This window comes from Podospora bellae-mahoneyi (genome assembly GCF_035222275.1).
Source record: "Podospora bellae-mahoneyi strain CBS 112042 chromosome 1 map unlocalized CBS112042p_1, whole genome shotgun sequence".
Taxonomy (NCBI): domain Eukaryota; kingdom Fungi; phylum Ascomycota; class Sordariomycetes; order Sordariales; family Podosporaceae; genus Podospora; species Podospora bellae-mahoneyi.
In genome coordinates this window covers 43306-54752 of record NW_026946359.1, presented here as the reverse complement: position 1 = coordinate 54752, position 11447 = coordinate 43306, and the positions used below count along the sequence as shown (strand labels likewise).

Sequence of the window (11447 nt, the reverse complement as noted above, 5' to 3'; positions counted from 1 at the left end):
GATGATACCAGATAGGAAGGAGGGAGTCGGATCAGGAAGCCCTGTGGTGGAGAGGCAATGAAAGGGATCCAGAGTGGTGTCCAGGTTGGTGGTACAAATAGTGCTGGGTGCTGCCTTTTCTTTCATAGAGAGAATATCAACCGTCCTTTCTTGACCAAGTTGTTATTCTTGCTTGTCTAGTGACCTCACACATACATCTCCACAATGGAAGACAGGACAGTAGTTGTTTACGGGGAGAAGGACTGGAAGAAGGATGAGATCATCGAGACCAGGATAGACCTGTCCTATCCAGTATCACCAACAGATTCAGACCTCTCCTCCATCCCTCCCCATTGAAAGAGAAAGCAGACCTCGAAGCCCAGACCACACCAAAAGAGGAACCATTACGAAAGCGCCTCGGCTTTATCCGGTACACAGCCCTCAACGTCTACCGCCGCCTATTCACCCTCGCTTTCATCGGCAACATTATTCCTCTGATCATCTACCTTGTCAGAGGTGCCGAGCCTCTCGACTTGGTCAATGCCTCAGCCATCAACCTCGCTGTATGTGGCCTCTGCCGGCAACCGCTCGTCCTCAACCTGCTCTACCTCATCTTTGGTTCTGTCCCGCGTTCAGCCCCGACAACAATCAAACGCCTCGCCTGCCGCATTTTTCACCTCGGCGGTGTCCACAGCGGCACTGGCGTCGCTTCCCTCATCTGGTACATCGGATTCGCGGGCACCTACACCTACCAATTCAACCCCACCACCGCCAACCCTATAAGCATTGCCGTCCTAGCCTTGATCTACTCCGTCTTCGCCCTCCTCCTCTCCATCATCGTGGTGGCCCACCCCACCATCCGGAGAAAACACCACGACGTCTTCGAGCTAGTCCACCGCTTCGCCAACTGGGGAATTCTCGCCCTCTTTTGGGTGGTAATCTTCCTCCTCGGCACACAAGAACCGTCCCTAGAAAAATTCCTCCTCAACCTCCCGGCCTTTTGGATCTTGATCCTCTTGACAGTAGCCACAATCCACCCCTGGTTGCTCCTCCGCAAAGTAACCGTCACTCCTGAACCCCTTTCCCCCCACGCCATCAGACTTCACTTTGATCACACCACCGTCAAGTTTGGTCAAGGCATCCAAGTCGCCAAGCACCCTCTCAAAGACTGGCATTCCTTCGCTTGCTTCCCCGACCGCTTCGACAATGTCAAGGACACCGCCTTGGAAAACACAAAGTTCAGCTGCATCGTCTCGCGGGTGGGCGACTGGACCAAAGACACCATTGTCGCTCAACCAACCAAGCTGTGGAAGAGGGGTGTGCCGACGTATGGATTCGGGTATGTCTTTCGTATGTTCAGCCGCATCATCGTTGTCACAACCGGCAGCGGGATCGGGCCGTGCCTGTCCTTTTTGGCGGATGAGAACAGGCCTAGTATGAGGGTGTTGTGGCAGACGAGGAGCCCGCTCAAGACATATGGGCAGAGAACGCTGGATTTGGTCAGCAGGATGGACCAGAACCCCGTGATTATCGATACGAGCGAGAAGGGGAAGAGGGAGGAGATGCTGCCGCAGGTGTTGAGGTTGGTCAACGAGTTTGACGCCGAGGCGGTTTGCGTGATTAGCAACCCTGCGGTGACGAAGGAGGTGGTGTTTGGGTTGGAGATGAGGGGGATTTTGGCGTATGGGCCTATTTTTGACAGTTAGTTTGGCGGTTGGAGTTTTTGGTTGGCTGGTTCTTGTGCATATTTTGGTTTTGGATTTTGGGATTGGAAATTGTAGTTATTGGCCTTGTTATTATGGGTTGTTTGTTTGGGATGGCGTCTGGAGAAGGGGGCATGATCCTGTTGGGAGGACAGGGTATTGTTTATTTTTGAAGCGTTTCGGCAGGAAGATAAATTCAGCTTCTGGAATTACTTTCAAAGCTTCGCAGTCCTAACCAAGTGCAGAGTGCTGAGAGGGGAGAAGCTATGCCTCTGCTGAGATCTTATCTCCGATAAGGCGTGATTGCGGGGATGACGTCAATCCATGTTGGTGCAGGGGCACATCAGACTTGATATGTGCGCCGTTTGGGCTTCTTCCGTCCAGAATACAGATTGAACGCCCAGGAAAAGAGGATATCCCAAGACAAGCGATTGATGACAAGAATTGCTTTGTTAAGCAGCCACGTAATCCATCAGATCAGTTCAGCCCATCCCACATTACTAATCACGATAATTGTCGGGTGTGGAGCCGGCATGTGCAACCCCGCGCTGGAATTTAAGAGGCCATCACCCCGCTATCTCAAAAGGCTTCAGTGACGTGACAAGATAACTAACTGACTTTCAACCCCTTAATGCGCGTCTTTCGTCCTATAATATCATCACAAAAACTCCTCAGACAAGTCACAGCCCGCAAAATGACCAGCAGTACCTTCCGCTACCTCGACCCAGCCAGCATCACCGCTGGTGTAGCGCCATGGGCCAAAGTCGACGTCGACCACACCTCTTACAGCCGTAAAACCGTCACCAAGGACGTCACCAACTTTTCCGACTGCCTGGACATTCACTCCAAAGTTGGCTCCTTTGGTGCCGACATCGATGTAGCCGGCTTCGCAGTCTACCGCTCCCCCTCCGCCACCACCCCAGAAGATTTCGAGGACGACAAGACCGTCCGCACCAAATACTACGCCGAAGTGGAAGCCCTCCTGAGAGAAAGACTCCAACACAGCGGCCAAAAGATCAAGCGCATCGAGATTTTTGACCACACCATCCGCAGGCACGACCCCGGCGCCGCCCGCCAGCCGGTCCAGCAAGTCCACGTTGATCAGACACCCAAAGCTGCCGAGGCCAGAGTCAGGCGACATGTCACTCCCAAGGAAGAAGCCGACGCCCTCCTCAAAAAGCGCTACCAGCTCATCAACGTCTGGAGACCCATCCGCCACCCCGCTACCGACTTTCCCCTCGCCGTGATCGACTACCGCACCACTGCCCCTGAAGATTTCGTGGCTGTCAACTTACTTTACCCCAAGCGTGACGACGGGGATGACGACGACAGAGGCAAGGAAGTCCGGCCGTCCCAGGAAACACTCGACTCGCTTGAGGGGTATGAAGTCAAGGGTGAGACATTCGGTGTACTGCCCAATGAGTCGCACAAGTTGTATTACATCAAGGATATGACGCCCGGGGAGGCCATGTTTATCAAGTGCTTTGACTCCTGGGGGGATCGGTTGCCTGGTGGGAAGAAGGGTGTTGCCGGGCTGACGCCGCACACGGCTTTTGTTGACCCCCAGACGCCTGAGGGCACACCGGGGAGAGAGAGTATCGAGGTGAGGTGCTTGGTGTTTTATGAGTAGATGGTTGACGACAAGACTAAAAAAGGCGGGTCGGGATGGGAGATGTAGATTGAACTGGATATGATAATGAGGCAAGATGTAATGAAAGCAGCTTTGGACTTCTCACTTTTGAGTTGATCATTTCGGACAAAGTACTCCGCATTAATATTGCAGTTCTTTTTGCTGATCCCGGGTATCTCCCGCCGGGTAAACAGTCCATTGCTATACCACCCCCGAGCCGCCCTGTCGTTTCTTCCACTCTTCAACCACCCCAACCCCACAAACCGATCACTGTTCACAATGAAACCTTCTACAATCACCGCCCTGCTCCTTCCGTGTGTTCTGTCCCTTTCCCTGCCAAGGCAATCCCATAAAACAGTCAGATGGATGCCCCTAGGCGACTCGATAACCGACTATGGCTGCTGGCGAGCCTGGATCTACCTCCGCCTCCAAAATGACCCCGACCTCTACGACTCCGTCGACCTCGTCGGTGGTGAGCGCGCAGGCGAGATCTGCGACGACTCCGAATTCGACCGTGATCACGAAGGACACCCCGGCTTCCCTGCCATCCAAATGGCCAACGAGGGTCGAGTGTCCGAGTGGTTGGCCATGAACCCTGCCGATGTGGTGACTATGCACTTGGGCACAGTGGATATCGTGCGAGGAAAGCCGAGGACGGAGGAGTTGCTACGGGCGTATAGCACGCTTGTGGGGCAGATGAGGGGCCGGAATCCAAATATGAGAATTATCGTGAGTACCGTTGGAATTTTGGCCGGCCAAGAGACTGCAGGATTGACACGAGAAATAGGTGGCGCAGATTATCCCGCTTGGGTTGAGCGCGGAAAAGAACGAGCAGGTCAAAGAGCTGAACAAAGCGATTCCTGCTTGGGCGGCCAGCCAAAACACCACGTCGAGTCCGATCTGGGTCGTTGACTTGTTCACTGGTTTCGATGCCGAGGTGGATTTGTATGATGGTATACATGCCAGCTCGTCCGGGATTCAAAAGATCGCTGATGGGTTCTATCCGGCACTATTGACTGCGATTAGATATGTCCAGGGGGGGGGCTAAATTCAGTGTCTTGTAACAGGGCGGCGATGTATTGATTGGGGGAAAAGGAGGAAGCCAAGTGTCATTAAATATCCTATATCCAAAATCCGCATCGCTTCAGCCGTCGGTATACCGGCCATGTAACGCCTCGACGCCAGTCATTATCCTCATCTCTGTGTTCTCCAAGTTTGTCTTTTTCGCTACGAGGCTGTGTGATCCGACTTTCCTCTACTCGAGGCTCGATCTGAGGTAGGTCCAAACAGTTTACTTCCGAAATTCGATGTGAGTTGTGCTGAGGAACCACTAACATAGTTTTCATGATTGGATGATCCTTCGATTTCATCATCTTGGCTTCGTGGGGTCGGTCGTGGTCGTTGCGCAGCGGCAACGTGTGATACGGGGATGGTGTACAGCGCCAGTGGATCGCGGCGTGCACTAAATTGGAGCAATGATGGCACATAACGGCCGACCAACGCCCGTAGTGTAGGGGCACAGGCACAAATAATGGCCACATTTGTTTCGATGACGCTGTGTCAGAGCTTGTGTTAGGCCTCTCTCAACGGCGACAGGGGCTTCCAGGAACCTACCTCCATATGTAGTTGATGGCGAATCGATAGGTAAAGTCGTACTTATCCCACCCCTGTGACACCACTACAACGCGAAATATGCTTATCCCAACAACACTGTTCTTACTGTTAGCATTCCTGTGCTGTCAGCGAAGAAGAAGACATACAATCCGCCAGTACCCAATATCGCGGCAATGGCAGCCTTCTGCGAGAAGCCAATCCTCAACGGTGCCAAAAGCCAAAGCGGCAGGACCAGCAAGATGAAATCGGTAACGCAGTTCAAAATCACGAGCCAGGCGTACCAGGCGTCCCTGTGGATGCACGTGCCCTTGACCTGGCCATCCCAGAAAGAGGACATGGGCTGGCATGTGAAAAGGACGCCAAATGCCGCAAGAGAATTGGCGATAACAACGATAACGAGCATGACGTATATAACATGATTGAGAATTCGGGTCGTCGAGAATCGGAGATAGAACACCAGAATCGAGCACTTGATGAAGAGGACCGATAAGTTACTCGTTATGGCGGCAGGAAATCCGGCAAGCTTTTTTCATGGTCAGTTGTGTCCGCCTCTCTAGCCCGTGAGGAAGGATTTTGATTACCAAAAGCAAGGTTTGCCCTCTCCAGGTGTTGGAATGAAATAGGTAGAAGATATGATACCCCAGGCCGAATTTGGTCACTAATCCGTTCGTTGTCAGCACTCGCTCCAGTCGTGGTATTCCCAAGCGTGCTGCTGAGCAGATGATAGAACGGATTCTGGCGTACTAGCAATGAGGGTGGCGGAGTATAGGACGGACAAGATGACGGCAATGAGAATGAGCCCTAAAACGCAACCCCGAGTTAGCCAACCCCCGCGGTCAAGAGCGGCCACGATCCCAAAAACATACAATCATCCTTGTGGCTCACGCGCAAGATGGAGCGCGCGGTATACAATCGGAGGACGACAAAGATTATCGCAAAGACCGGGGCCAAAACAGAGGCGAGAATGACGTTGGAAGCGATGTTCTCCGGACTTTTGGTGTTGTCCGGTACATCGACGTTGAACATCTCGAGGGATCTGGCGGCATGTTGTGCATGTCTCGGTGGGGTGTAGGTGTGTGTAGGCGACACACTCGGTCCAAGCTATAGTAATAGTAGCCCAGAGTTCGGTGGTGTTTGTCGAGAGAGTTAGTCCTTTTGGTGCACCACGGCCTACAGAGTATGCACGGGGAAGAAGATCATGATGAAAGATGGAAGAAGTGATTTTGCGGCACCACTTCCCACCAAGTCCGCTCCTTGCTCGACTGAATGAAGCTCGCGGTCGAAAATGCTTCACCGGTCCCGACCATTATTGTGACAGGGCCAAACTCATGCAACATGCGGGAGCAGGCTTTCCCCAACCTGGTCTGGCGTTGGGCCGACATGGGCCGATTACATCTGGTAGCGCTCCTGATTGGCCAACAAAGACGGGATCCTTCCCCGACACCAGGGGATCAGCGCCTCCAGTCCCGGGAAAGGGTGCTGACAGCGTTAGCACCTGAAGCTTGGCGGCCATTTCGGACATTTGCTTGAGGCCATTTATTGCGCAGTACGGAGTAAACATCAAAGGTCCCAGTCCAATGAGGCCTTGAAAGTGGATATCGATATTGACAGCAACGGCATGCGACTGTGGGAATCCAAGTCCACGGGTGCCTCCAATCCATTCTTATCAAAGATGCCATTGCCGAGCGGGGACCTGGGTATGTAAACGGCGACCACTTGTATGCAGTGCCGCCCGGTTACATCGTCTACTTGGCCAGTTTTGTGTCTGCCTAGAGATGCCGCCGGCAACTCGAGCGGACTAGCCACGATCCGACCAATTCTTTTCCACGTTGCTACTTCGCATGTACGGTACCAGTAAGCTGTATCTCTTGGGTTCATGTGCGTTTTAAGCAATGACGATCGATTCGACTGAACTGAACACATCTGGATGACAAAGCATGAATCCCGAGATTTGTTAACGACCGGGGTTGGCGAAAGATAATCCACTGGCTTCTGGTAAAGACCGGTGAGAGCACATTGTGTCAAAATGCATGGAATGTGGCGTTGACTAACAGCAGCCTTTTCTGACGAGGAACTTTGGAATTGGCAAAGTTCCGCATCAACAGCTTCAGTCGAACTGGGCTCTCTTCAAGTTGACACCTACATCCGGCTGTCGTTCGTTGCCTTTCAACTTTTAGTGCCTTGGATGATCCCAAGGGAGCTCTGTTGGTAGACGAGGTATGATGACTGAGCGCAGAGGTCTGCAGAAGTGCTGTGACCAGAGTGTAATCATGATACTCCCCCGAGACTACCTTACACTTCAAAAAGAAGCGGTCTGCAAAGATTTCCTAGTGAGCGTCGCTGGTAGGGCTTGGATTGGGCGTTTGCTTGATACTTCTTCGACAGATAAAAATGTAAGGAATGACATGAAGCCTGGCCTCAACCAAGATGGGCAGGATAATCATCATGGCGACCGATTTCTTGGGTATTTGCGTCAAACACAGTCATGCCTGGGCAGTGTTTATATCAATTCAAGGGTTGTCTTCAGGATTGTTAGTGCAACGGTTGACCCGTGCGCTACCTTTGCCGAATGACTCGTCTGCCAGCATGCGTTCTGTTACCAGCCTACTCCTGCTGTCTAAAATTTCCAAGACAACTGACACATCTCCAAACGACGAAGCTTATTTTTGGTCTTTGGCAGTGGGTAGGGTCACTGTTCAAGCGTGTCTTCCGTGCCCGGGGCTTCCTGTGGTTTTTATTTTATTTTTCACTTACATTGTATACATCTCAAAACGGAGAGACTACAACAAAACTTGCCGCAGAATGAAGCGAGACCAGTATCTGCCGCTTTGCCTTCAGCAGGTCACCAACTCCCCGCTTTAGTACCGCCACGGATCCATCGTCGCAAAGGGTGGAAAGATCCTGGGCCAGGGCTACAACGATTATCGCCATGGCTTTAACGGCGATGCTCTCAAGACAGGAACGCTTCGTAAGGCCGCATCTCCGCACACTACCCCCAACAGGCCTACCTGGGCGGCCGCTGATAGCATGTCCAACGTTCAATGCGGCTTCATGCGCTGGAGCTATGTTCACAACACCGTAGCCCAGGAGCAAAACAAGACCAAGCCATCATGCAAGAAGTCCAAGAGTGAATTAACGAAGAAGAAGCCGGGAAAGCAGCACATTCCCAACGATCTCGGCAAGAAAGCATTTAACAGAGACGAAAAGAAGGACAGGTTGAGTTGTAGGCCAGAGTTCTGTCGACTTGAAGGTATGCTGTCTAGTTGCAGTATGATTGGAGGTTATTAATCAGGTACTCATTCTGAACAGTCACACTTTCCGACCCAGGAATGCCCCATTCCACACCAAAGACAACGTACGCCAGCGAACAAAACACCCCAAGCTCATCGGCGCCGATGTCTATGTCGTCAGGTTAGCCCTCCACGGCACTGGCACTGATCATATCAAGGCTGAGGAAGTCGACGATTCCAGATTGTTAGACATGCCAGCGCTAGTCGGCGTTGATGCACCCTCCTCATCACCATGATGCCTTCACGACGAGTTGACAATAGCCCCCTATCCATCCCTGTTCCCATTACCAACATCGCTGAAATCTCTCCCGTAATGCGAGCCACCAACTCCCGTCCATGCTACCGCTGTATCAACTACATGCGCAGTGTCGGCATCAAGCGTGTGTTCTGGACAAATAAGGAAGGAAGATGGGAGGGTGCCAAGGTGCGGGACTTGATACCTGTTCTGAATGGGTGCGGCGCCTCAGGGTCATATCAAGAGGAGGTATTTGTTACAAAACACGGGATCTTGATGCGAACGAGGCTCATGGGTGTCTGACATTGCCGTGGGCTAGAAAGCTTAGAGTAGCTAGGGTCAGGGAAGGAAATAAGCGTATGAGGGAGCTACTTCAGACAACCAACATAAAGTCTTTCAGTGGTTTTTGATGACATTTCCATAGCTCCAACAAGCAATCAGCTAGACCGGGAAGAGTTTGTGACTGAAAGGTATGAGTACCTCTATCCATCATGACTGTCACATTTTATCATCCGAACATCGAGGTTACCCATAAAGACTGTCCCAAGAAAGGAGCATATATACCAGAGCAACAGTTGGCTTCACCATCATCTCGTCCCCAGTATCTCAAGCCCCACCCGAGTCCGAAGAACTTTTTTTCGCAGTTTTTTCCTTTGCTCCATATCACCAAACCTCATCAAACTGTATGCTGAACACGAGTCAATATGCCTCGACCTCTATCCCCAGACGAGTATCAGTTTCTAAAATTTGACGAATGGTCTCTTTCATACGACAACGCTGGCAACAAATTCGACATGCCGGATCAATACTTTGTCCCCGTTGCAGCCCCGTACAGTGGCCAGCCTATCGTCTCTCCTGTCGGTGGGAGCCACACGCTGCTTTCTACCAAGGATGTAGACGAAGAGGTCAATCCTTATATCAGCAATCCTCTTGTTACCTACTGGTCAGAAGAGACAGTCGAAGAGTTTGTCAACCGCTGTCGACCGTCAAAGCAAACCGCCACAAATTTTAACTGGTATATCATCCGCAACCCGCATGCTACTCAACTTCCAGGACGCGGAGGTGATAGGCCTTCTTGTTTGAAGGAGGGGCTCGAGATCGTTGCCAGTGCGGAAAAGGCCATTGAGGCGGTCGTGGCTAAGAAAGGGCGGGATCAGGCGGAGCCCCTGATCAAAAGGCTTTCGACAGATTTGATCGACTTGGCGAGGAGGCATGGAGTCACTCGTGGCCATGCATGTCCACACTCCTTTTTTTTTTGCTTTGATGTGCAAGTAAGCTAACAGAGGCAAATAGTTGTTCTTCGCTGTTGGTGCCAAGCGGGTAGATGAGGTCTAGTCAGCCGTCTGCCGTGAGACACTCAACAACAACCTCGGAGACGAGTCCCGCGTGAAATGCAAACCAGGCTCGCGTGCAAGAGCTGGACACTGGCTCATCCAGGTGTCCAACAGGAACTTTGACGACAGTAGCGAGGTGAGGAGGATGATGATATGTCTGAGGGGGATACTGGGGGTGGGTGACAAGACGCAACTGACGTACGTGCCGCATGTCTTTGACATCCTGGGGGCAAATAAATGGAACGCGTGTGTGGTCAAGTATGCGGAGAGCTCAGATTTTGGGCCACGGGTCGTCATGTCATGAAGAGGGTCGTTTTGATATTCACAATTCAAGCACGTCAATCCCCAATTGGCTATAGTCACAATGAAACTGCATGAGGGTGAGTGAATGATCCTTGGCCTGGTAGTGAACACATGCTCTGTGATATTTCCAGTCTTGTAAAAGCTGTATAGCTCAAAGGAGGCTAAAGCATCTGCCTCAACCCGTGCCTGCTCCTAACTCCCTTTGTCCTCAATGCTTGCCCCGAATCCCTCCCGATGCTTGCTAGATCACATTTATGCTCGCTGCGCTCGCTGCCGGTGTCTTGCTGCGCTCCTCCCGGGTTTGTACGCGAATCAGCCGACGCAGCATCGTTCCCAAGCGCATGAGAAAAGTACCTCTGGAAGGATACAACCGTTAGCACACGATTTCAGCACGGGTATATCTCTTTTCCAACTCACTCACAATATCATCAGTAGTCCTCATGGCGACGCTTCTTGGCCACATCTTCGGGCATGCCAAAGAACTGTGGGTGAGCGAACCCGTTGAAAACGTCATCTGTACCGGCAGCTCCAGTCTGGTCCTGGGTCATGAGGGGGGAATGGCAAGAGGCCGCTGACATGCCTGGCCTGGGAACGCATGGGAGCGATTCCGGCGAGTCCGTTGCCGAAAGCAGTATTTTGATTCTGCTGGCCAGAAGCGGTGGCCATCTGGGACCCATTCCAGAAGTCAAAGGCAGGCGTGGTGGCGAAGGCTTGAGGTTGCTGCGTGTGAATGGAAGGCTGTTGCAGAGGCTCGGGAGCAAAGTTCATGGGCGCGCGCTGCTGCTGGGCGAACTGCTGCTGGGCGAACTGCTGCTGGGCGTATTGCTGCTGGCGAGCGCGTATCTGGGACGCCTGTCGAGCGTTTTGCTGCTGGGTGGCTTGTTGCTGCTGAGTGAGTTGAGGCTGGCCGTTACCATTGCCCTGCACCGTACCAATCCGGCCTGGCTCCTGAACCGTTTTCAGGATCTTGTCAAGGCTTCCGTGAACCTTGTCAATTGTTGCATTGAGCGTCCAAAGATTGTCGGTGGTCTTTTCCATGTTGGCACTCATCTTGTCCATATTGGCGGTCATGGTGACCATACTGCTGCTCAAGGTGGCGATTTGGCTGCTCATGATCTCCACATGACCGCTGAGCCTCTCCACAGAGGCTGTCAGAGCCCTCAGGGAGGCAGCAGCAGTAGGTGGTGCTCCATGATTGGCATTGTTAGACGGGGGGGGAATAACTGGGAGATTGTTGGGATTATGCGAGCCTTCCTCTTCCTTCATATTGTCGGTTGAGATGGATCTGAGGGTAATCTGAGATTCGGACGAGAGTTGAGAGAGTGCGATTGTCAGGGAAAGAAGAGTCTCAGAAACAGG

General features: G+C 52.2%; 6 protein-coding genes across 6 annotated transcripts; 3 read left to right on the top strand and 3 right to left on the bottom strand.

The window, feature by feature from the left end:
* Nucleotides 1-544: 544 nt before the first annotated feature.
* Nucleotides 545-1054, top strand: QC761_0000250 (uncharacterized protein; the record flags this gene model as incomplete). Its single annotated transcript, XM_062871712.1, has 1 exon — nt 545-1054. The coding sequence occupies one exon, from the start codon at nt 545-547 to the stop codon at nt 1052-1054; it is 510 nt and encodes a 169-aa protein (XP_062736347.1).
* Nucleotides 1055-2340: 1286 nt separating this feature from the next.
* On the bottom strand, nt 2341-3511 carry QC761_0000230 (uncharacterized protein; the record flags this gene model as incomplete). Its single annotated transcript, XM_062871709.1, is given in 3 exon segments — nt 2341-2965; nt 2978-3093; nt 3419-3511. The coding sequence occupies 3 exon segments, from the start codon at nt 3509-3511 to the stop codon at nt 2341-2343; spliced, it is 834 nt and encodes a 277-aa protein (XP_062736345.1).
* On the top strand, nt 2377-3312 carry QC761_0000240 (uncharacterized protein; the record flags this gene model as incomplete). The annotated part of the gene is made up of 1 exon (XM_062871710.1): nt 2377-3312. One exon carries the CDS (start codon nt 2377-2379, stop codon nt 3310-3312), a length of 936 nt encoding a protein of 311 aa, XP_062736346.1.
* Nucleotides 3512-3591: 80 nt separating the features above from the next.
* Nucleotides 3592-4455, top strand: QC761_0000220 (uncharacterized protein; the record flags this gene model as incomplete). The annotated part of the gene is made up of 2 exons (XM_062871708.1): nt 3592-4041; nt 4100-4455. The coding sequence occupies 2 exons, from the start codon at nt 3592-3594 to the stop codon at nt 4358-4360; spliced, it is 711 nt and encodes a 236-aa protein (XP_062736344.1). The 3' UTR covers nt 4361-4455.
* Nucleotides 4456-5599: 1144 nt separating this feature from the next.
* QC761_0000210 (uncharacterized protein) lies at nt 5600-6203 on the bottom strand (the record flags this gene model as incomplete). Its single annotated transcript, XM_062871707.1, has 2 exons — nt 5793-6203; nt 5600-5727 (listed from the first exon to the last, which is right to left on the bottom strand). The coding sequence occupies exons 1-2, from the start codon at nt 5950-5952 to the stop codon at nt 5600-5602; spliced, it is 288 nt and encodes a 95-aa protein (XP_062736343.1). The 5' UTR covers nt 5953-6203.
* A 4313-nt stretch (nt 6204-10516) lies between these two features.
* On the bottom strand, nt 10517-11354 carry QC761_0000200 (uncharacterized protein; the record flags this gene model as incomplete). Its single annotated transcript, XM_062871706.1, has 2 exons — nt 10517-10627; nt 10665-11354. 2 exons carry the CDS (start codon nt 11352-11354, stop codon nt 10517-10519), a joined length of 801 nt encoding a protein of 266 aa, XP_062736342.1.
* Nucleotides 11355-11447: the final 93 nt, after the last annotated feature.